At 35.8% G+C, this 25237-nt stretch overlaps 4 protein-coding genes across 4 annotated transcripts in view; 2 read left to right on the top strand and 2 right to left on the bottom strand.

Annotated features, from left to right (window-relative positions):
- LOC101736572 (mitochondrial pyruvate carrier 1) overlaps window positions 1-25237 on the top strand; it is a 497008-nt gene that overhangs the window by 83313 nt on the left and 388458 nt on the right. The gene's annotated exons all lie outside the window — the stretch shown is intronic.
- The window catches only part of LOC119628612 (uncharacterized), a 180752-nt gene continuing 158544 nt past the window's right edge, over window positions 3030-25237 (bottom strand). The window contains exons 2-4 of the mRNA XM_038011522.2: window positions 14956-15183; window positions 7802-7889; window positions 3030-4682 (exon numbers count right to left, since the gene is read on the bottom strand). Of these exons, the coding sequence (XP_037867450.1) occupies window positions 4532-4682; window positions 7802-7889; window positions 14956-15183 (467 nt within the window). The 3' untranslated portion in view covers window positions 3030-4531. The remainder of the gene's footprint in view (window positions 4683-7801; window positions 7890-14955; window positions 15184-25237) is intronic.
- LOC101743150 (uncharacterized) lies at window positions 9630-14695 on the bottom strand. Its single transcript, XM_012696920.4, has 3 exons — window positions 14370-14695; window positions 13882-14033; window positions 9630-12369 (listed from the first exon to the last, which is right to left on the bottom strand). Exons 1-3 carry the CDS (start codon window positions 14547-14549, stop codon window positions 12099-12101), a joined length of 603 nt encoding a protein of 200 aa, XP_012552374.2. The 5' UTR covers window positions 14550-14695; the 3' UTR covers window positions 9630-12098.
- LOC101746741 (D-aspartate oxidase) lies at window positions 15356-18053 on the top strand. Its single transcript, XM_062669220.1, has 3 exons — window positions 15356-15632; window positions 15665-15724; window positions 16844-18053. The coding sequence occupies exon 3, from the start codon at window positions 16853-16855 to the stop codon at window positions 17864-17866; it is 1014 nt and encodes a 337-aa protein (XP_062525204.1). The 5' UTR covers window positions 15356-15632; window positions 15665-15724; window positions 16844-16852; the 3' UTR covers window positions 17867-18053.

Here is a 25237-nt window from a genome sequence, read left to right as displayed (position 1 = left end):
TTGGGCTGAAAGTATTTACAATAGTTTTAATTTTACTTTAGTGTATAAAACAAATTTTACGTCTATCACAAGTTTCAACTACTACAGGATGAGGTACACGTGGAGCCCAATAATACACCTACAAAAATAACCTATGTTTTATCTAATAATACTAAAGTTGGAAGATAACTCTGGGAAGTGTTGGGACAATATTCTCATGTGTTTAATATCAATTTTATGACAAGTCCTATAATCTAAAAATTAATTTTGCCAAACTTACCATTTATATTGGTATTTGCCATATAAAAACTGAAAAAGGTTAATTATGGAAAAATAATTCCGTATTCAAATAAAATGAGTTAATTCATATAGAGATATTGAACATGCGGTACTGTTTTGGACAGTAGTGCTGAATTTAATTGCATTTTGGCAAAATCAATTCATCTCACTTTCCTACTGCTACAAAAGTATTTACAAGGTTTATAAGCTAAGAATCAGTCATTACATCATAACATTAACAGTGATATGCATTATTGCCGGGATATATCACTAGGGTTTTATATACAAAAGTGATATGACATGTTGTTGGGAACACTCACCATCTACAAGAAAGGGTAAATTACATTTTAATGTAATATTTGATAACTTGAAAATAATTAATTATCAATACAATATTGATATGCAATTCCGAAATTTCACTGAATTATAAATATAAATTCTTATAATCGCTTTTTCTTGTGATAAAATATCGTTTACAGTAAAAAGAGAAAATAGCCTCTCAGGTTTGATATTTAATAGTACATTATTGAGTTTTATTTAGGTCTAGATTGTGACACCCTAATGTTAAACCCTAATTACAATAACTATCCACAACAAATCAAGTTTGAAACTTGAAGTATAATGTCAATAATGTAATTCAAATTTCAATACATGGCATCGAAACTTATATGAGTTGATTATTTAATAACTATGATGAATTTTATAAAATACTTAAAACATAATATATAACGTGTGTCAGCCATAACAATGCTCGTTGACCGATTAAATCGGGGTCTTAAAATTGGTTCGTATATTTATAATTTTTTTAAACAGTATATTATACAGGGTATCTCATAAGGCATATGTCAAGCTGTAAACTATATATAGGGCTCTTCTAGAATAATCGATTTGAAGAAAAAAAACAAGATCACAAGTAAATAGTTTCGGAAAAGTGAGTACTTAAACATAACAAACAAAATTTTCATCTGCCAAACTTTGTATTGAGTTTTACATGAAATACCGTAATATGTATTCGTAGTAAAAATATGGCTCACAGATGGGATTTTCTGTATTTTTTCGAGCTCACGGACCACCTGGTGTCAAGTGGTTACTGGAGCCCATAGACATCTACAATATAAACGCCGCGCCTCGCCCAGCCACCTTAAGACATGAGACTTATGTCGGTTGTATAGTACAATAGTCGAGAGCTGGTACCAATTTTTGGGTAGGTATTTGAGGCAAGCTGAAAACTTGTCACATACCTCCTATTAAATTCCAACACGGAATTGCAGACCTGGCTGGTGAGTAGCGGGGCTAAATCAACCCCTACATTTTTTTAAATATTATTTTTTTTTCCCCAAAAATATATTTGAGGCAATACGCAATTTATATATGTTGTAATACTTAATAAATACGAAAAAAAAAAAAGTGTGTGTGTCCGCTCCGACGCACGACTGGAGTTTACTGGATATAAAAAATTAAACGAAACAATACGAGAAATAGTTCTATATTACGACAACACGATACACTACAGATTATTAACAAATTAACGAGACACAAAACAAACGACTAACAAATATATGAAAATACAATAATGAGAGAAACGCGCGATCAGTACGAGGCTTTGTGGCGGACTGCCGGCGCAGCAGCCCGGCGTCACCTGCGATAACGCATTTCGTGTGACATGCGCAATCAGGCGCATAACGCATTTCGTGTGACATGCTAGTACGATTTTGGTCCCCATAATTTTCATACCCCGGGCCTATATATGTAAATCGATTCTAAAGGAGTAAACTCCAAAAAAATAAGCCAGACAATTTAATCGGGGTTGTAACATTACCAGACGCGTGCAAAACATTTTTGCAAAAAATTATAAAAAACGTTTTTGAGGCAGCTTGAAATTTAAATGGAGTGCTATTTATAGCTAAAAAATAAGATTCCCAAAAAGACAGATCATTTCGGTAGGGCTTTCTACCTGCCAGGTGATCAAACAAATAATGGATGGGTACGGGCCTGTACTGCTATAGACAAGCTGTAGTATGAGAAAGAGCGCATATCGACATTTTACATTTTAATCATTGCTTTTTTTAATACGTAACCCTTATTAATTTTAAGATGAAAAAGTTTTAAATTTCCGTATAAATTTTGACTTTGAATACTGTCAGAGAAAAAAAAAACAATTTTTAGTTTTGAATGTAGGGGCAACAGTATGATACCAGTACAAAATTTTTTGGAACAAAAATTGTTGAAAAAAATTTTTTTTTTAATTCTCTTCAAAAAATAAATATTTTTACGGAAATATCAAATATTTAAACAATTCAGTACGTTTAAATTCGCATTAAAATTGGCAAAATAACTATTTTTTTAAGATAAAAAAGAAATCACAAAAATATGTCCCTCTAACGTCCATAAATCAATACAATCACTTTTATGCAAAATGTATTTAGTACAAATTCAGAAAATTTTATATTTTTTACTCCGAAATTTTAACTAGAAACCTCATGGGTTATTGTAAGTCACGTGGCCTCGCTAGAGCCAATAGTAACGCGGCAAGCAAGAATGAAGACAGCTGTCGATATGCGCTCTCTCTCATACTACAGCTTGTCTATAGCAGTACAGGCCCGTACCCGTCCATTATTTGTTTGATCACCTGGCAGGTAGAAAGCCCTACCGAAATGATCTGTCTTTTTGGGAATCTTATTTTTTAGCTATAAATAACACTCCATTTAAATTTCAAGCTGCCTCAAAAACATTTTTTATAATTTTTGCAAAAATGTTTTGCACGCGTCTGGTAATGTTACAACCCCGATTAAATTGTCTGGCTTATTTTTTTCGTATTTATTAAGTATTACACTGCAACATATATAAATTGCGTATTGCCTCAAATATATTTTTGGGGAAAAAAAAATATTTAAAAAAATGTAGGGGTTGATTTAGCCCCGCTACTCACCAGCCAGGTCTGCAATTCCGTGTTGGAATATAATAGGAGAGGTATGTGACAAGTTTTCAGCTTGCCTCAAATACCTACCCAAAAATTGGTGCCAGCTCTCCTACTACAACGGCTTACCTTTCAAACCAAAACGCATTACTGCTTCACGGCAGAAGTAGGGTGGTGGTACCTATTCTTGTGAACTCCTAAGACGCCTTAGCATCAGTCAGTGCCACCTGAACGTAAACTCATCAATACTGGTCGTACGAACTCAGTGCGCACTGTTTTGAATTTAGATATGTTTGGGACTGGGAAAAGGATAAGTTTTAGGACTCACTCCGTAATTCGTTGATGCACTTTTCTGTTTTCTTACCGGAGAGAGTTACATATATGTGCTGATTGATCAACAAATCACAATTTTATCGTTTTTACACCGGCACCATGTTTTTGTTATTTACACACTTCGCGCCATTTTCACACACGCGTAGTTTTTATTGTAGTGTCAAGAGATGGCGTGGACAGGGGATTGAGAAAGGAATAAGGAAAAGTTTTCTCCGTCAAATAAGTACTGTCTCTGTGATTTTTTTTCATTAAGCCCTCTTTCGTACGTGAATAATTTGTATTTAGGTTGAGGTTACGTAAATGGTAACCTGAATAACTTATCTCAAAAAGACATATCCGTAAATCAAGTTAATTGAAATATTAAAAATAATGGTAACAGTTTATGTAAAAATCGCAATAGCTTCGAATTGCTTTCGGGAATCTAAATAGATGATGGTGCGGCGCCCTAATCGAATTTAAAAAACTAAAAATGGTTACTCGATGCAGCTGATTGAAATACACACACACATAAACACTCCGCTGGCGTCGGTACATCACACTGCTTCTTTTGTCTTTGCAATACAGGTGAAATTTAGTAAAATTTGCCATAATAAGTTTGTCATTTTTGGTCGTAGTTATTCATTATTTGAAATAATCTGTGAAAATGAGAATTTAGGTTAAAAAAAAGGGCGAATTTGTTATTACCTATCTCTTTCTGACATGTATGAGAGGCCTAGTTGTACTTTTGTTGTATAATTCAAGTCTGTCACCGAGCAGTTGAAACAAATATTAAATCAATTTTTGTTTATAACTACTAATGATGACTTAGATTATTTTTTTACATTTTTAACGTAATCTACAGTATATATACTATAGTCACATTTCGGCTCGATATAACCATTGTCGGAGACGTATAAAATAAAAATATGTAATTAAATTCACAAAATATTGCGAGTGTCACAATCTAAGCGAAAATTGAAGATAGATTTAGACAAACGTGCCCAGCTTGGTGTTGTTCCCCCCGGCAATAATGAGATGGTGACATTATAGTAACCGATGGCGGTCCTCGTGGCACGTGTCGCTGTCGTCCGAATCAGAGTGCGAGCAGTACGATGAGTCGCTCCAGTGTTGGAACTCCTCTTTGTGGTGCTCCAACGCCATCAGCGATGGGAACAGGCTGTCGCAAGCGCTGCAACTGCTCACAAATAACACCGTGTTAATTCGTTATTGATTAATATAGCGTTTGTTTCGGGTTGAAAAATATTAAAACTAGCTGACCCGGCAGAATTCTATACTATTCTCTTCGCAATGACTCAATCGAGAAATAAAAGACCTAAACTATTGTATAAAATAAACTTAAAACAAACAGAAGGAATCCGTCCGACGGGGGACACATCAAAGGAAAAACAAAATTGTTGTTTTTATTTAATTCCGAGCATTTTAATATTTACCTACCTTTTAAACCTTCTCTGGACTTCCACAAATAATTCAAGACCAAAATTAGCCAAATCGGTCCAGCCGTTCTCGAGTTTTAGCGAGACTAACGAACAGCAATTCATTTTTATATATTATACTAGCTGACCCGGCAAACGTTGTGTTGCCTTAAATAAGATTTCTAGGGAAATTCTACTGTAGAAAAAAAAACCTCATTTAACCACATAATACCTCATTATAAACAAAAAAAAAATATCCAAAAAATAAAAATAAAAAATAAATGTTTGGGGTGGACAACCCGTTTCACTTAGGGGTATGAAAAATAGATAGTAGCCGATTCTCAGACCTACTGAACATACTATTGATACACAAATAAAACCAAAAAAACATGGCTGAAAAATGTATAGTATTGTATAGCTCTCAAATATATTAAGTGTATAATCTATGATGTATAGTGAGTAAGTAAGACAGGAGACCGGCTTCGTCCTCATCCCTACTACGTGATGTTTGCTGGATGAGTGGTGACTCCTGGCGGGGATCGATTGATAGTTGATTAGTAGTAGACCGGCGAGGGCGGGAGATCAAATTCAATTTAAAAAAAAACATAATTAAAGGAAATTGAAATTATAAACTCTGAATAAGAATTTATCGTCCTACAATTATAATATTTGATTGCCATCTTGCAACCCTATTGCCGATCTGTGCATAGAATAAAAAAAATATTAATCGGGATGGAAAAATAGGGGTTGATCGTATAAGAGTGAAAATTGAGAGTAATGTGATTTTTTTTATTTTAAGTCATGACAAAACAAAATAAAAAACTTGCCAAAAAAATTAAAGTTAACAAATAAAAAATAGGGGTTGATCATAGAGGGATGAAAAATTTAGAGTAACATCAGATTTTTTATTTTAATTCATGACAAAATAAAAATAAAAATGAAAATCTTGCCAAAAAAATTAAACTTTATAATTAACAAATAAAAAATAGGGGTTGATCGTAGAGGGGTGAAAATTTCAGAGTAATATGAATGTTTTTATTCTACGTCATGAAAAAATAAAAACAAAATTCTCGCAAAAAATTTTAAAGTTTTTAATTAGCAAATAAAAATAAGGGTTGATCGTAGAGAGGTGAAAAATTAGGGTTGTATGTATTTTTGTATGCCGTATCATAAAAAAATAAAAACAAAATTTTTTGTCTAAAAAATAACAAATAAAATTTAAGGGGTGGACCACCCTTAACATTTAGGGGGATGAAAAATAGATGTTGGCTGATTCTCATAGATACCGGATAATCACAAAAAATTTCATCAAAATCGGTCCAGCCGTTTCGGAGGAGTATGGCAACGAAAACTGTGACACGAGAATTTTATATATTAGATAACTAGTCAGGTCATAAGTATTGTCACACAGTAAAAACTTTTCTTTTAGAATGCTGGCCACAAAAAAGTTTATTGAATTCGAATTTCGAATTGTTCATGAAAATAAAAATGTATACTTTTAGAATTTTACTCATTTTTAAATATGGAGTGGACGTTTAAAGAAGACCGTGTTGCAGTTATTGCGTTGCATCGTTGCGGTTACGCGCCAATTCAAATTTTTAACATACTGAAAAATTTGAATATAATCAAAAGATTCGTTTATCGTACCATCAAACGATACAATGAAGACTCGTGTAGATGACAGGTCAAGAAGTGGTCGCCCTCGGTCTGTTAGGACTCCAGCAGTGATAAAAGCTGTGAAGGCGCGAATTCAAAGAAATCCCAAACGGAAGCAGAAACTGTTGGCCCTTCAGATGGGGTTAAGCAGAACCACGGTGAAAAGGGTGTTAAATGAAGACTTAGGGCTTCGGGCATATCGAAGAAAAACAGGACATCGTTTGAATGCTCGTCTAATGGACCTGAGACTGAAGAGATGCCGCGCTTTGTTGAAGCGGTACGCGGGAAAAAAATATCGGGAAATTCTTTTTTCGGATGAAAAATTTTTTACCGTAGAAGAGAGCTACAACAAACAAAATGATAAGGTGTACGCACACAGTAGTGAAGAAGCGAGCAACCGTATTCCGCGTGTCCAACGAGGTCATTTTCCATCCTCGCTCATGGTATGGTTGGAAGTTTCTTATTGGGGCTTAACAGAGGTACATTTTTGTGAGAAAGGTGTAAAATCGAATGCAGTTGTGTATCAAAATACAGTCCTGACGAACCTTGTGGAACCTGTTTCTCATACCATGTTCAATAACAGGCACTGGGTATTCCAACAAGATTCGGCGCCAGCTCATAGAGCGAAGAGCACACAAGACTGGCTGGCGGCGCGTGAAATCGACTTCATCCGGCACGAAGACTGGCCCTCCTCCAGTCCAGATTTGAATCCGTTAGATTACAAGATATGGCAACACTTGGAGGAAAAGGCGTGCTCAAAGCCTCATCCCAATTTGGAGTCACTCAAGACATCCTTGATTAAGGCAGCCGCCGATATTGACATGGACCTCGTTCGTACTGCGATAGACGACTGGCCGCGCAGATTGAAGGCCTGTATTCAAAATCACGGAGGTCATTTTGAATAAACTTTAGTGTCATAAGAATTTATGTTTTGTTAAATTCATTTTGGTATATGAATGGTTACATAATGAATAAACTTGTTTCAATTATTTTACATTAAACATGTGACAGAATTTATGACCTGACTAGGTATATATGTATGATAGATGATAAGTTTTACGTTTTGTCATGCACGGATGATTTGGTTCTGTTTGAGACGACATTTATGTGTCAATGTAATTGCCTTTGGAAAAAAAAAAACAAAGCGAAAAGCAAAACTGGTTGAAATACTACTGGAAGAGCTAATTTCATAACGGATTCCATATTACGTAACAAAAGTACCCACCCGAAATGTCTCTTTTTCTGTTGATGGTCGCTGAGCTGACGTCGGGTCGGGAACGATCGGTCGCAAACGTTGCAAGTCAGAGCCTCGTCTGGAAAGAAAATTCATAGCATTTATAACGACCTAATGTATCAAAACATACTATCACTATCAAATTTACGTTAGGTTAGGAAATAATCAGAGACTTCGGCACCTACTCGTGTGCCAAATTTACTGTAAAACTGCATAAAGTGAAATATTGTAGTGGAATTACTTTTTCACTTTCAAAGTTAGAGTTTACACTTCTTAAAATTTTCACCAAGGATGGATTCAGTTGAATAGGCAGCTCTTACAAAGACACCTACTTTTAAGGACCCGGTTTGCTAAAGCCTGTATCGATGAACCATCCGCCTTAGTTAAGTCGATAGTCAATCTGCAATTAACTCTTAGGGTCAATTCCCACTGAAAGAGCAGCGGCGCGCAGCGGCCGTAAGAGCAAGTGACTGAGCGCGGCGCAGCGAGAGGCAGCGCGGCATCCCGAGGCGCCGCAATGAGCCTCCGCGTGGTAGCTTTGAAAACTAGTGTGCGATCTACTTCACTCAAGGAAAGTTGTGTGGCAATAAATATGGTGGATTTGGATTTATGTATCATAGCACTGACTGTAGAAGAAGAACAAGAAGTAACAAACAAAACGGAAAGAAAAAGGAAAATTTTGGGTACATTTTTTCCTCACGGAGCGTAGCACGTTCTAACTTGATACCCTCTAATAAAATGACGCGAAATGCGCAAGCGGCAGGGCGGGCGGGTATGAAATGGTCGCTCGCGCGCAGCCGTCAGCTAACTGCGCCGCGATCATCCGCGCGGCGCCTCTTGACTAGTCGGTAGAAGGCTCGTGCAGCCTCGTGACGCCACGTTACCCCTCCTTTGCCTTCAAATGACTATGAACTTTTTAATCACGTAGATAAGATTCAAAATAGTTTGTAATATTTTGCCTCAAAAAGACGCTGCCGGCCGCTGCTCTTTCAGTGGGAATTGACCCTTAGAGTAGATGCCACTTTTCAGTCATTACTTAATACGTATTATCACGAGTGCTCAACGTTCGTAACTATGGGGGGTAGCATTAAGCAGTAGGTACCATCTTAGTGTATTAAACAGTGTCTGCTGAAAAAGAGCGAATTAAGGTGACGCCAGAATTGCAAGTGGGAAGGATTTTAAAAATAGCGTCATAACCTCCCACACTTCGCTCTGTTTACAACTGTTACATTCATAATATAATTTCCACTTCCTATACCTACTAGTCCTATTTCGTTGAATCTTCTGCCCAAATGAATAGTCTTTACCCCCCATATTCGTAGCGTGTCAATGTCAAGTCATAGCCTTTCCATTTATTCACCCTCAGACACAGCTCACTGAGTTTCTCGCCGGATCTTCTTAGTGGGTCGCGTTTCCGAATCGGTGGTAGATTCCGGCTCTTGCTAGGGTTCGTGGTAGCAACGTCGTCAGGTTTGAGCCTCGTGAGTTCACCTACTAGTTAAGGTTACGCTGAAGTAGCCTCTCAAGGCTCTCAGCTTAGGTAGGAAAAAAAACCTTTATTCACGATCGAGTTGGAATTTTTTAACGTCCTCGATCGCATAAAAGTTAACTCAAATTTGTATGGAGTCGGAACATTTGTCTACGTTTGTCGCTAGGGGCGCTGTTTCAACTGCATACAAATTTGAGCTAACTTTCACGCTATCGAGAACGTTAAAAACTCACATTAAGCAGACAGATATTATCTGACCACGTATCAAAACTATTATTTTACTTTGGCATAGTAATTGATTTAAGATAAGGTGTGTGAAATAAAATAACCTTTCTTTTTAAAATTTAATAAATAAACTCCTTTTAGCAGTACAACACTGTTAATTACATAACGACTGATTCTAATTTTATAATATTATAGGAAAAGTGACAACTTTTTAACTAATATTGCTTTTTCTTTCACAGTCAAATGTGATTTACCCTGATTTTTTAATAAACCATGTTGTGCGTTTTTTTACTTCGCAGATGCTCATATCAGGAATTGAAATTCCTTTATAATTTAAAATATACATATAGCCATTACTGTACATAGTATCTATAAATTGTAATTTTATTTCTGGTGAAACGTTCAGAATAATATTAAGCAGTGAGATAATTTTAAATAAATAAGGGATTTATACTTATTATGAATTTATTTTTCTTATATTGTTATTGACCCAATTTAAAGAATAAGAAGGTGAACTTCTTGTTCATTAAGTTTAGTTCAAAAAGTTATTTGAACAAGTACACTATTGTCTGTACATATTGTATTTAGGTAGGTATTAAATTAAAATAACTTTTATTTCTGCGATAACAGGTACTATGTAGGATAACACAACGCAACTCCCTGAAAATGTATAACACCCTTTGTGCATATTTATGATATTAATAACGGTAAGTACTTACGTATTAATGCCACCGCGGCAAAAATTTAATGGTTAGCAAGTGTGGACAACTCGAAAAATATGGAAAAGCGAATCAGATCACCCCACTTTCCACCTGGTCTTGTCTGCTCTACCCCTAGAGTGTATATAAAAAACCGGAGGCGCGGAGGGAGAGCAGTCCTCGCCCGCTGTGACGGAGCACGAGTGACCGTGCTTCGGCACGCAAGGGCGGAAGGGCTGCTCTTCCCGCAGCGCCGGAGATAAGGCGGATTCAAACTTAAGCTTCCTTCGAGTTTGACTAAATAATGCAATTTTAATAAAAAAAAATAACCGTGGATATCTTCATAACCATGGGGTTCCGCGGGGTGGGAATGGTGCAGGGGTAAACGCTTAGACCCCCTCCCTCCCCCCAAAAATCGACGGACCTTAGGGAAAGTTTAACAATTTTTGCCGCGGTGGCGTTAATACGTAAGTACCTTAATAACTAATTATCGTACTAAGAATAGGTACAAAAATAATATTGGTCAATTATTACAAGGGATAGGTAATCAGTGTTGAAAAAACCATCATTTTGAATGACCTTATTAGACTTGCTGCAGTTATTCTAGAATCTTAGAAAGTGCGTCAGATAAATAAATAGATATTAAGTTAATTTTAGTACTGGCAAGTCGTAGAAACGCATTAAAACTAATCAAATTAAAATTCATAAAACTAAAAACTAATTAAAGTTTATTGGATATGTAAGAAGTTTAAGTTGGAAAGCGGACCCCGACACTGGACCATGTAAACGCTAGGAAGAAGAAGGATATGCAAGATTTAGCAAAATGAATGAATTAAGTGAGATTACGGATGTGGTTTTAATGAGCTAGTTATATTCCCGTTTATTATATTATATTATATTACGGCGAGGTCAGTGATACTGCATAACATTTAAACCGAAAATAGCTGCTACCAATTACCAGAAGTCACGTACGTAGGTACTTTTGGCAACGAGTTAATAACAGTGTCTAAATCGTGTTTCGTGCGGATAAACCTCATTTTGGCGTCATCTGCATTGATGGCAAGAATTGAATTATGTATAACTTTGTGCTTGCTTTACTATATTTATAGATTATTTATAAATATAGCTATTTGCCGCATACAGCCTCTACAATCTTGCAAGGTTTATGTTTATCTGCCAGGGAAGAGATCCACGGTGTTTTTTCTCCCAAACTGATATTGTATTTCTTTACGGCTACGGTACTGCTAGTTCTACGGATCTCTTCATTTCTGAACTGATCGTGTACAGCTTTGAATAGCAGTTTGGCGATCGCTCACCCACAGAATTTTTTATTATAAGACCCAAAAAATATTAAGGGCAGCTAATATTCGGTGCCGCCTATCGCTACCGACAGATAACCATCGTGAGTACTATGAACATAGTTGACACTGTGCCGATCCCAAAATGCTGCTTTATCACTAACAAAGATATACATTTTGAGTCAACATTTGACATCCTGATAGTCACAAGATATATATAGTCATTTAATTGTTTTAGTCTATTCCATGTTCAGTATGAGTGCTTGCATTAAAACTGTTCAGAATTCTATGGAATATTTATAAAAAATAAAAAATATGAAAAAAAAGTGATTACAACACTTTATTTAGAATCATGTAATGTTAATTTCAAGGTTTATATTATTAACATTTATAGTACAGAAATGCAGTATCACCAAAAGTATCTAAATGCTAAAATTTATAAAATTTAATTAATTTCACTATCTTAAAATAATTTTATTGGATGGTAAGAAAATATAACTAATTTCACACATCAGTCACAGTTTTAACCACAGACGACAAAAAATCCTTTCAAACATATAGAACACAATATTTTCGTGTTAAATCGGCAATGTGTTTGAAACTGATGATTTGAACATGCTTCCAAAGAACCTCATGCCCGATGATCCTCCTGGTATAGACCCCATCATCATCCAGAACAATGCCATGACTTGTAAGACAGCACATACTATGGTCCACGGTGTACTTTGAAGATGTAAGGCACAGTATAATGTCGCTATCAAAGTTATACTGTAAATTGATGTTGTAAGAGCTCTTTCCTTTGAGAACATTGACTTCAAATGTGCCCATGGTCCGTAGAGAAAGCTGAAACTATTATAAAAAAAACTAATAAAATATACCATATCAATATTTTATATAAGTTATAAAAATACACTATATACTATTTAAGTGCTTCATTTGCATCTTTTATATGATAAATCTATTCATTCTTAATCAAATAAACTTTAAACACGGGAAATTAACAGTTCTTAGTAAATTTTCAACAACAACATGATTGTAAAATGTCACTTTGATTAAGATAGCTAATTATAAATCACCTAAGATATCAACAATAATATTGAACACATTGCAATGGCATTTGTGTAATATATTTGAAGTGTAGGATAGATTGTAATGGGCAGACAGACACTGGAATGAAATTCAGAATGCCTGTGAAGACAGAAGGACTGAACTAGTATACCTGATTGTTCAGGAATAAAATTGAAATATTATAAAGTAATTGTGATGCATGACAAGTGTGTCCAGGAATCCTCCTCAACAGGCGGGTTCATTGACCCTATTAATGATAACAGTGACTATGATTTCAATTAATTAATTTGATAATGATGATTATGGATAAAACCTTTTTTTTTATTGCATAGATGGGTGGACGAGTTCCTAGCCCACCTGGTGTTAAGTGGTTACCGGAGCCCATAAAAATCTACAATGCCACCCACCTTGAGATATGAGTTCGAAGTATAGTTAAAACAGCTGCCTTTCAAAATTATTAATTAATTATCAAATGATTATTAAATCTTTTTTATCTAACTTATATTTTGTCAAATAATTAATTATCAGGTCTTTAATGGCTATGTTTGTACAGTTATTATGCATTGATAGTGAGTTCTAATTAAAAAAAGGGGAAACAGGTCACTAAAATAAATAAATAAATCAACATAACTAAAGATAGTGCAAAACATTTCCTTGTATATTTTCATATTTGTCATATTTTAGTGCACTGTAGTTTATTTTTATATACATTATAGTGTTCTATAAGTGTTGATATTTATCTGTTTTCAGTTTCTTTGTAACTGCTAACAAACCTCGTAACAAATATCTCAATACCATCATTACCATTATTATGTTTAATTTTATATTTATTTTATTGAGCATTCTCCCCTCCCCAGCTGATAAGTTGTTAGTGTAAGCCACTTGGAGACATGAGATCTAAGGCCTCAATATAACTATGTTTTGTGTAGTAAAAGAGCTGTTGCACACTTCACTGTCAAATGCGTGAATACTTTGTGGTAGAAAAACCCAAATGACAGTATCCTCCTATGCTGGCTTACTATTTTAGTAAGTCATCACTCATCAAATGTTACAGTATGCTGATATTATACATAGAATAATTCCCATTACTTTTATTTTAGGACACAGTCACAGGAAAATGATGTGACCCACACACCCAATTTGTAATTGCAATTAATTAATGCTTTTGTATAGTTGTGTGTATATATTGTCCACAGTTTATCTCCACATAAAATGTACATGAAAAAGAGATTATTAAAACTTGGCACCAAATCTATATAGATATATATCTGTAATATTTCAAATATTGCTTACCTAAGTATAAAGAATAAACTTCCCAATGTGAACAGTAGAGCAAATTTCCTAGCTTGTAATAGAAGAACTGGTATGTAGATAAATGATAGTATGAAACATAGGATTCCTAGAAATAGACATATTCCAAATCCTAAGAATCGTTGTGTTCTGCTCTGAAATTTAAAATTGAAATTATGATATACACCAAGTCATTTTATAAAAAAAATGTCTACATTTTACCACGTTAATTATACAAGTAGAAGCAATTTAGTTCTGCACAATGAAAATGAGTTTTGTAACTTCTGTACAAAGAAATGATTAAAATATGATATAAACAAATTAATAAATGTTAAAGGTTATTTTTTTAATTAGAAAAATTAAACACAACATAAGTCATATCTCTTATTGAGTCATTCATTGCAACAACAAACAATGATCATTATGTTCCATAAATATATATCATGTATTTTAAACTTAATAGAAAATCTACAATTTTAATACTAACTTACCAAAGTGAAATACTCTTTCTGTACTTCTTCGAACCAACTGCTCGTTGTGCTCGTCGGAGTCTCCTCAGTGTTACGAGACAGGAAGGCAGGCGTTGAAAAACTTGGTAAACTAAATTTATAACTCCGACGACTTTCGTTTTGAAGCAAATATTGATCTAAATCTGATTTTAGATTTGCCATTTTCTTGTTTCTTTGCACTTATTGGGTGTAAATGTACGGGTAAATATAATTTACGCCCTCAAAACAATTTGGGTTACAAATTACCTACTACAACTCTGTGACGAAAGTTTATGTATTCCGGATATAAATTAGTGATTGACACTGACGTTTGACATCAGTTATTTGTTGGCATTTTGGTCCCTGTCTATGCTGTATGTGTAATACCTACGTCTAATTTTGAAGCGGCTAAAGCAACTAGTGCTGTACAATCACAGTGTATAATCGATTTTGATTACTTAGTTGGCAAGAATCGTACAGCACCTTTATACGCTTGCGCGAACTGCTATTGATGTTATTAAATTGCATTGAATAACATCATATTATACGTTGTAAAGTTAATTCGAGTAAAACAAAGAAATAATCTTACCATAATCAGAATCATCACTAAAATCGTAGTTGGCACGTCGTTTTACGTTGTTATTGTATCGGTCATGCGCACACGGGGGACATACCCCGTGTGATTCGCGCTCTTCTACATCAGTGCTGCTTGCATCAGACTCCACGGGTTCTTCGACTTGGATATCATCTGCTTTGCGATTGTCAAGTTTTTCATGTGACGATAGCTGGTTGTAGTTTTTTCTGGGTGGTCTGGATTCTGGAAAGTAGACATAATAACATATTGTAGTATTTCTACTTTTATAGTTTGACTAATTATTAGTTTGTAGTCTTAGGGGCTGAGAAAACAATTTGATTGTTTTTGCACGATTCAAAATCATTAATTTATTATCGTTTAGTAGTACAGTATTTGTACTGCCCTAGTGAAAAGTGACATAATAGATCAAAGTTAAATAAATACAATAGTTAGAGAAAGAATTATAAATGGAACTATAGTACGATGAGGCGTTATGGTAGCTAGTAGCTCATTTTACGATATAGTTGTGACGTCATGAAAACATGATGACATCGGAAATATTAATTTAGAAGCATTTAATGTTTTATTCCAAACACTTCCATTTTGTTGGTTAATTGTGTTGTTGGCAAACGTGTCGTGTGTTAAAATGAAATAAAATTTAAAATCTAATTGAAATTTGTTGCATAGATACTGTAAATGTTTATTTATTTGATTATGTTTTCAGTACCTGTTTAATTATCTTTGCATATGTTGTGTATGTTTATCTCTTGTTTGTTGTCTTTGGGTGAGTAGATTAATTAGTGGTAAATAAAATTTAGAAAATATAATTAAGACGTATAGTACCTACACATATCATTATGTTTTTGTTATTCATATTTTTTTTATTGTTATTTTTTATTGCTTAGATGGGTGGACGAGCTCACAGCCCACCTGGTGTTAAGTGGTTACTGGAACCCATAGAATCTGCAACGAAAATGCGTCACCCACATTGAGATATAAGTTCTAAGGTTTCAGTACAGTTACAACGACTGCCCCGCCCTTCAAACCGAAACGCATTACTGCTTCACGGCAGAAATAGGCAGGGTGGTGGTACCTACCCGTGCGGACTCACAAGAGGTTCTACCTCCAGTAATTACGCAAATTATAATTTTGCGGCTTTGATTTTTATTACACGATGTTATTCCTTCACCGTGGAAGTCAATCGTGAACATTTGTTGAGTACGTATTTCATTAGAAAAATTGGTACCCGCCTGCGGGATCCGAACACCGGTGCATCGTTAGATACGAATGCACCGGGAGTCTTATCCTTTACGTCACGACAACTTCTTAGGCCACGAGCACGTTTGAAAGTAACAATTTAGTTTTAGTTATTAAAAAATCGTTAATTCACTATATTTATAAGAACATAACATGATCTAAGAAGTAATAATCACTTTATTATCACATCGCATTTGGTTATGAAATGTTGTGAATGTGACTTAAGGGAACTAAGGTTTAGTCTTTCTGTATATTAATACCATAGCGTGAATGCCACCACCCATCTTATGCAGTCTTCAAACCGGTGAGGATGGTTCTTGTGCAGCAAAAACAAACGGGGCGTTAACAATTCTAGGTTCAGGCTAGGTCAGGTAATATTTTTTTCCAATGAAATACATATTTAACACGTGCACAACAATCATGTTCAGAACGAAGGGATAGCTACGGGCTTTATTATGAAACTAACAAAACTAAATTTGTATACTAGCTGCTGGTAGAATGATATGGGGACCTGCCGGACACGATAGCGCGATTCAGCCTATTTCTGCTACGAAGCATTTATGTGTTTCGGTTCCAAACAATTGTCATATAATTCAATTGAGTATTTCGACGTGATATCACAAAAAAACTATTGTAAATATTGCAGACCGACAAAATGGATAAAAGAAATTTGAACATCGCGGTCATCGGAGCTGGCGTTATCGGTTCCTCCGTAGCTAAAGAACTGCAGAAAGAACTTCGAAACTCCAACATTACCGTCATCGCTGACGCCTTCCATGAAGACACGGCTAGCTGTGTGGCGGCCGGTATCTTCAGACCTGGCCCGAGTTTCAAAGGACCTACTCGCGAAATCACAAAACAATGGATCGACTATTCTTGGAACTATTGGAGCAAGATCATGAATTCTTCGGATGCCGCACAAGCGGGAATAATGCCGCTACCAGTCTATATATTCTCAAAAACCAACTACCACGTGACCAGGAACCATTTGATTGAAGACCTGGTACCGGTATACAGAGAGTGTGATGTAGATGAATTAAAAATGTGCGGGAAAGGTTGGAAGTACGGCTCCTATTACTTAACATTGAAAATCGAGTGTGATAAATACCTGCCATGGAACGAAGTTTTATTTAAACAAAACGGGGGTAAAATACTGAAACAAAAGGTCGAATCTTTTTCGTCCTTAAAAGATTATAACTTGGTGTTTAACTGCACAGGAATGGGTTCAAAATACCTGTGCAATGACCACGATCTAGTACCGATTAGAGGTCAGGTAATAAAAGTCAACGCGCCATGGTTGAAGACATCATTTTATGGGGACTATGATACTTATGTTATACCAGGCATGGATGGCAACGCCACTTTGGGCGGCTGCAGACAGTACGACAGCTACAATATGGAGGTGGATAAATATGATTCGGCCTCTATTTGGGAGAGATGTTGCGATCTGGTACCTTCGTTGAAGAAAGCTAAGGTTATAGGACATAAAGTAGGACTTCGTCCGCATAGAGTGCCAGTTCGAGTTGAGCGGGAAGTGATGCACGGTTTGAGCGTGGTACATTGTTATGGGCACGGTGGGTACGGGGTGATGGTAGCTCCGGGAACCGCGAAAACGGCTGTACAGATAGCCGTTGATGCTCTGAAGAGAAATTCTCAAAGTAAATTGTAATTCAGGCGACTTGTTTAGTTAATAAGTAATATACATGTAGAAGTAAATATTGTTTGTAAAACCCAATATTATTTTTATATTTTTATTCTAAACCTTTTTATTTCTATTTAGGTAAGTTCCAATAATCGAAAAAATCAGAAATACCCTATTTATTATATATTGACATAATATACGAATTACCTATACATTTTTGCCTTTTTTATTTTTTATAATAAGTCCAAGTTCAGTTTACCACAATCCCTACTGCAATAAAATAACTTTTCTAGTAAGCTATACATACGAGTATACCACTTCAGTCAGATTTGCAACATTTGTTGCAAAACGCGTTATACACCGTGGTAACAAATCTACTCAACATGTTCTAACAATATGTACTGTTGCAGTATATAATAGAAAATCTTTATAGAATTCAATAAGGTTGAAATTGCTTCAAAACTGTTATGGTCTCTAAGGAAAACGTGACCTTTGCGATCTCGCAACTTTCCCGGTCCAACGACTTAAAACCCTTTTGGGAATCTAGATGTTGCAACTTGCTCGTCGCAAAGGATTTTTTTCGAAAGGTTTTACTTATTTACCGTGTACAACAGTACAGCTTTTTTCCCCTACCTTTATGCTGGTATCTTAAGGAGCTGGCAACTAGGTCAGCCTAAGAGGATTTGCTAACACTAGCCCTAGCAAGAGCAGTGCTTCGCAGATTTTTCCCTCCGAATGCAGCAGTAGCTCGGCGAACCACGTGTGAGATTTGCTAACGGAATAGTTTACACGTATGGTAAAGAGTTTTTAACTTTATCATCAAACTTGAAATTAATAAAGTATATGCATTGCGAACAAGCTGCCAGCAGTTAGCTTGTTTCACGATACAAAATTTACCTTCAGAAGAACAAATACATCCTTGAACAGCAAAGAGACAAGCATGATGCATCTGACGTCGAACTACCCACGATATATCTTAGACCGAGCGCGGATATTTAAATAGGGCTGATCACATCTGTACTATCCGTGACCCAAAAATTTCTTATGCTTCTATTCATTTGAGAAATGCTATAACTTCGTTAGGGCTGCCCAATGTGACATATTGAATACGAACAGATGAAAATATCAGGAAATGTTTTCTTTTTTTACCAACACTTAATATACGTTATTGTCTTGTGTGACTACTTTGTTTTGGGTCAAATTTCGATCGCAAACTTCGAGTTAATGCTATTTGATATTAATGGTTTGTGTGTTTGTCTCGTGCGCTTATAGACACGTCGTGATGTGCGCCAAATATGGAACATGTTTTTGAAGTTTTCCCACTCATAATGCTTCCTAAACTTTTCTCCATTATCACGTGCCTATTTGTAAGAGTTTCTATCGCCGCGTGTAAAGTTCAAAGTCATAATCGTACGAAGTATTCTTGCTTAGCCACAATAACTGCGACCGCGTCGTTCGAGAGTACATTCTCCTTGTATAAATTAATTTAGAAATAAATAAAAATTAGCCGATATAGAATGAAAAGTTTTAATTACAAAAGAAAACAATAATGACAGAATTTAAAGTTTTCTTGAAAGAGAATTCTTCGGAACTTTTGTTTTATGTTTTTCTAACATGAAGCTTTGCAAAGTTCTTTAATCGCAGAGAATTTCTTCCTTTACGAAATTATGGCAGCCTCAATGACTTTTCATTTTGTTTACAGTTTTTTTTGGTTATCATTCCTTGTTTATTCTAATTTAACCAGGTTAGATGGGATGTTCAACTCACGACCGTAATTAAAATAAAATGGAGCGACCCCATGTCTCATGGTAAGTCTCTGTTTTCTGTTGTCTATGAACGTTCCAGTAACCTCTAAACGCTAGATGTACCGTACTGCCACTGTAAAAGAAAAGCACATTAAATGAAAAACGTTTTCAAATAACCCCACATAATAGCTTTCTCTTCATAAAGAAATTTGCATGTAAAAGCTTCATTCTGCGGCTTTCCGTGTCGGTGCCTCTTTACCAAAACACTTTTATTCTTTTCATCGTGACTTTTCGATAAGGACGGGAAATGATTGTAGTTTTAAGGTTTCTTTAGTTTATTGGATAAATTATTTGGATAAATGAGTCGTTTCTGATATTAAGCAGTTATCGATTTTTTTCCTACCTACTCGCCGATAGCCTCATGGGGCTAGTCCAGTTTCAACGGACTGGCTCGCAGGGCTCTACCTGAGAGAGTTTGATAACATTTACAAAAGTAGTGCTTCGCTGAATTTACCACCGGAGCCGTATTTCGACCCACTGAGAAGATTCGGCGAGAAACTCGGTGGATTCCGCTATCAAAGCTTACAGACATCACATTGTGAACGATTCCCCCACGAGGCATGAAGTCTAAGGTTGCGTTTTACAGTTTCAAACTGAGCTCGATCGCTCCACGCCAGAAATAGGCGGAATGGCTCTTCTACCATTTTGCCTATTTCTGCCCTTCATCTAAGATTTATTTAATCAAACACGCCTGTTTAAGAGCAGGCTTAGGGATCCCGGTAACCGTACCCAAACACTCACACCTAACCTGAGTTTCTCGCCGGATCTTCTCAGCGTGTCGCGATTCCGATTCGGTAGTAGAATCATTCGCGAAGCCACTGCTCATGACTTGTTAGGTCTCCTTCGGGGGCGCTCGGGCAGCTGTGAGCAAATCCCACCCCTCCTGGCTGAGCCTTTGCTCGCCCACCAGTCCTGGTGAAACTGGAAAGGCCTCCGGGCCACCACTAATCCTTCAATCATAAAAAAAAGAAAAATACATAACAATCAGAATAACGTTTTATAAAAATCTTGACATCCTTTTCTTCTCCCTCTTCCTATGTGATTTTCATCTTTAATTCTTCTTTTCCTTCTTTCCTTTTCGTCAGTTCTCCTCCACATCATCCAAATAGTTTGAAACCCATCTGTCTAGAAGTGGCAGTGGACTTTGGAGCCTTCGCAGTGATAACTGCTAATGCAGGCTTACAACATACCCTAATAGAAGTTATGAAGAATAATACATATTACTAAAGATCGAAGCAGTTGCAGTAGCTCAGGCGGAAAAACTATTTCAATTCTTACCTTCTTAAAACAAAAATAATAATTTTATGAGCGCTCGCATATTTTTCAACTGAATAAAAGTTGGCATCCGTTTGTGTAAGTCGATAGTACAGACTTAGACCATTAGGAACATTTGAAAACGAGCGTTTAGGATCTCTCAGCTCACGTGACGGATCATAAGAAAGTTGATCTCTTTGAATCACATAATATACGTAACAGATTCGACCTTGACGCCCAGGGGATGTTACAGTCAGTTTTAAAATTAGATCAACATTTTTGTGGCCATAGACAACGACTATGAAGTTACTTTTTTTTATTGCTTATATGGGTGGACGAGCTCACCGCTCACCTGGTTAAGTGGTTACTGGCGCCCATAGACATCTACAACGTAAATGCGCCACCCACCTTGAGATATGAGTTCTAAGGTCTCAGGATAGTTACAACGGTTGCCCCACTCTTCAAACTGAAACGCATTACTGCTTCACGGCAGAAATAGGCAGGGTGGTGGTACCTACCCGCGCGGACTCACAAGAGTTCCTACCACCAGTAAGAGAGAGTACTATTTATGACTATTGTTACCGTAAGTTCATATTTTACACCGCGGTCAGGCGATAACATCTCTAAATATATATTATACCCATATAAGATAAGGGGAGCATGATTTACTACGTCGATGTAATAATAAAAACAAAACCAATATACAACATTAACACATACAGTAAATGGCCGATTTTATCGTTACAAGCGAACTCTCTCAGACAACCCTGTGGTGAACAAGAATCACGTAAAGATGATTTTTCACCAATAATAATCGCGGTGTACTTATCGTTCGAAAAAAAATATCACAGTAACAATATTACTATTATGAACATAAACTTAAATAAATAGCATGTATAATATGTAATGGATAAAGTAGTAAGAAGATAAACATAACATAAAATAAAGTATAACATATAAACAATACATAAAAGTAATATGATAAGTATTTAAATTGTATAGGGGTTGCCCCGAAGTCGTTATCTTCTCTCCACTTTGTTTATATTGAATGTGAAGCAGAAATAACATGATAAAATACACGTGACATACTCAGCATTAAAATATAGTTCTTCTGTTCAATATTTCAATTGATTTATATAGATGTCACGTGTCAGATTATACAGAGCTATTTATCTGTCTCACTGAAGTATGAAACCTAGGTCTATGATCTGTCTACGTAATTACATGTCCCTATACTGATTCATCAATGCAAAGCTAAAGTTGCTGGATACAAACATGAAAGGGGAAAGCCCATTTTAGGCCCAAAGCGGACAATAGATTATAGAAAAAATACTTAGTGCATTAATTTTGTCATTAATAAATATGCATTTACTTTCTTGCAAATAAGCGCCACTACAGTTTACAATAAGTAGTTTAAAAAAAGTAACTCTATTGAAAAAACAAGGATTTTTATTTTTGCGGGAAAAATATTGCCATCTTCAAAACCTTTTACGTATAAAGTAAATATTTTGAGTATATAAATAAAACATATAAATAAATCATTTTAAGTATTATCATTAATCAATCGATTTTAATGAATTTTATGCACATAAAATAACATGGAAGACATACCCATTAGATTTTAACTTGTAACTATACCTGAGACCTTAGAACTTATATCTCAAGGTGGGTGGCGCATTTACGTTGTAGATGTCTATGGGCTCCAGTAACCACTTAACATCAGGTGGGCTGTGAGCTTGTCCACCCATCTAAGCAATAAAAAAAACTTTACTAGTATTGTTATTTAAATATGTACAACTAAAACAAAAACATAAAAAATAATGTGTACTCGTAAAAAAAATTAATATATAAATCAATTATCGGTTATTTAAAAAAATAATCGATATATGAATTTCATGTAATTATTTTTCTTTATACTGACAACACTGAATTTAATCTGATTGACTGACACTTCGCTTGCTGCTTGTGGTGTTGTGCTTGCGTACAAAATAGATGTGTTTTGATTTTTCTTCGAATTATTTTACTTTTATCAATAACGTTTCATACTACGACTAAAAACATTGTGTGAATTGTGGTTTTACCCTGACCGAGATTTAAAACCGTGTATATGCTCTCCTTTGCTATTTTTAGATGATACTAATCTATACTATCTATACTAATATTATAAAGAGGAAAGATTTCTTTGTTTGTTTGTTTCGAATAGGCTCCGAAACTACTGGACCGATTTGAAAAATTCTTTTTCCATTAGAAGCTGACATTGTCCCTGATGAACATAGGCTACTTATTTTTAATTTTTTTTTATTTTTTTTTTTTGGTTTCATGTGTGTTTTAATGTTTCCGAAGCGAAGCGAGGGCGGGTCGCTAGTTGTGTATGAAGATGAAGAAAATATAGATATTTAAAGAATTAAGTGTGTTTTTTATACCCTATTGGATAAAAATACATTAGGAACATCTTAAACATTAAGAAAAGAAAAGTTCTTGAAGTATCTCACAATCCGACACTTATTTATGTAGAAAATTAACCTCAAAACGAGTTTTTATTTTTATTATATTTTTTATAATAGTGGCGTCAATTTCAATATATTTTTTAGATATCCAATACATTTAAGAATTTGAATCAATACATTTTTATAGTAATATTTGATGTCCATCTTGGGCCTAGCACACTATGGAGAGTGGGCATTCCCCTTTCTGTATCTATACTAATATTATAAAGAGGAAAGATTTGTTTGTTTGTTTGTTTCGAATAGGCTCCGAAACTACTGGACCGCTTTGAAAAATTATTTTTCCATTAGAAGCCGACATTGTCCCTGATGAACATAGGCTACTTTTTTTATTATTTTTTTTGGTTTCATGTGTGTTTTAATGTTTCCGAAGCGAAGCGAGGGCGGGTCGCTAGTTTTTAATATAATGAAGCGTATTAGTTCCACTATGACTTCCGTTGAACTAGGTTAGACCTCAAGGGACCATTATAATGCCTGCAGCTGTATCCGATTTGTTGTGTTTAATATACTAAGTATTCTTAATATAATGTTGAAAGGACGTTTTAAGCAATCATACGACGTCTAGGGTAGAATGGCTGTCAGCTGTGTGCTTCGTGCGAGTTTCTTAACGTTCTCGATAACGTAAAAGTTAAGCCAGTTTTGTATGCAATTGGAACAAAGCCCCTAGCGGCAAACGTAGGCAAACGATCCCATTCCATACAAATATGAGTTAACTTTTACGCTATCGAGAACGTTAAAGAGCTCGCACTAAGTACACTGATAACAATGCGACCCATTATCGTTCGTGAGAACATTCGACAATCAAGTACATATGTACGTATTCTGATTTCGTTATCAGTTCACAAAGTTCGAAAACAGAGCTATCTATAATTATGCATTTATCACGTCTATTTAAGTTAACGAGAAAAAAATCTGAGCAGTTCTAAAGTGCATTAGTCAGGGCCGGAATCAATGGAGAAAATTTAGGTTTGTTTTTATAATTTCAGAAATTACACAATATGTTCTTGAATAGTATCGTGTTTGTGTTTTTGGTGTTAAATACTAATGCGCAATTATTAGAATACGGTTATAGTTCGTGAGGAACATCGCTAAATTAATGAGCGAATTTCTGGAAACATTGGCGCGCTCATTATCGCTGGTTTCATGACCTATGCAAGTGTATTGTTCATTCACGCAGCCCGTACTAACTTGAAACCCCTTCAAATCATTCAATCCCGTTTTTGCAGGATAGCCTTCGGAGCATCATGGTTCCTAAGGAATGTGGATCTCCATTGTGACCTGAACCTCAATCAGTAAGTATATACAGTCGGCATCATTGCGCCACTTTGAGAAGGTGGCACGACACGACAACCCTCTTGTCGGGGCCGTCGGAAATTACATACCCGATCCTGTGGACCGTACGGTAAACAGTCGACATCGCCCTAAGCACGTCATTACGGATCCTCCCGATCCATTAACGGTGCTTTTAGGTACCTCAAGCATTGGTCACCGTCCTCGCCGAATTCTTCGCTTACGACGAAGCGCTCGACGAGTAAATTAACCCATAGACACATCCCACTGAGTTTCACGCCGGATCTTCTCAGTGGGTCGCGTTTCCGATCCGGTGGTAGACTGCGAAGCACTGCTTTTGCTAGGGCCAGTGTTAGTTACACCTCCGGTTTGAGCCCCGAGAGCTCACCTCCACGTTAGGGTGAAGCTGAAATAGCCTCTCAAGACTGACAGCATGGGTAGGAAAAAATTCGCAGGTTGATAGAATTATACTAAAACCCTATTCTGAATTACCAGTGGCCATTATGATTGTACAGTTTCTTCGCTTTTGAATTATTTTTATGGGA

This window comes from Bombyx mori, chromosome 6 (genome assembly GCF_030269925.1).
Source record: "Bombyx mori chromosome 6, ASM3026992v2".
Classification (NCBI taxonomy): Eukaryota; Metazoa; Arthropoda; class Insecta; order Lepidoptera; family Bombycidae; genus Bombyx; species Bombyx mori.
The sequence above is the reverse complement of the archived record's forward strand: the minus strand, read 5'-3'. Positions and strand labels throughout refer to the sequence as shown.

Coding starts and splice junctions, on each gene's coding strand:
- LOC101743150 (XM_012696920.4), bottom strand. CDS start 14,549: ATGGCAAATCTAAAATCAGATTTAGATCAATATTTGCTTCAAAACGAA. Junction 14,034..14,369: donor AGAAAGAGTATTTCACTTTG/GTAAGTTAGTAT, acceptor TTTAAATTTCAG/AGCAGAACACAACGATTCTT. Junction 12,370..13,881: donor AGTTTATTCTTTATACTTAG/GTAAGCAATATT, acceptor TTTTTATAATAG/TTTCAGCTTTCTCTACGGAC.
- LOC101746741 (XM_062669220.1), top strand. CDS start 16,853: ATGGATAAAAGAAATTTGAACATCGCGGTCATCGGAGCTGGCGTTATC.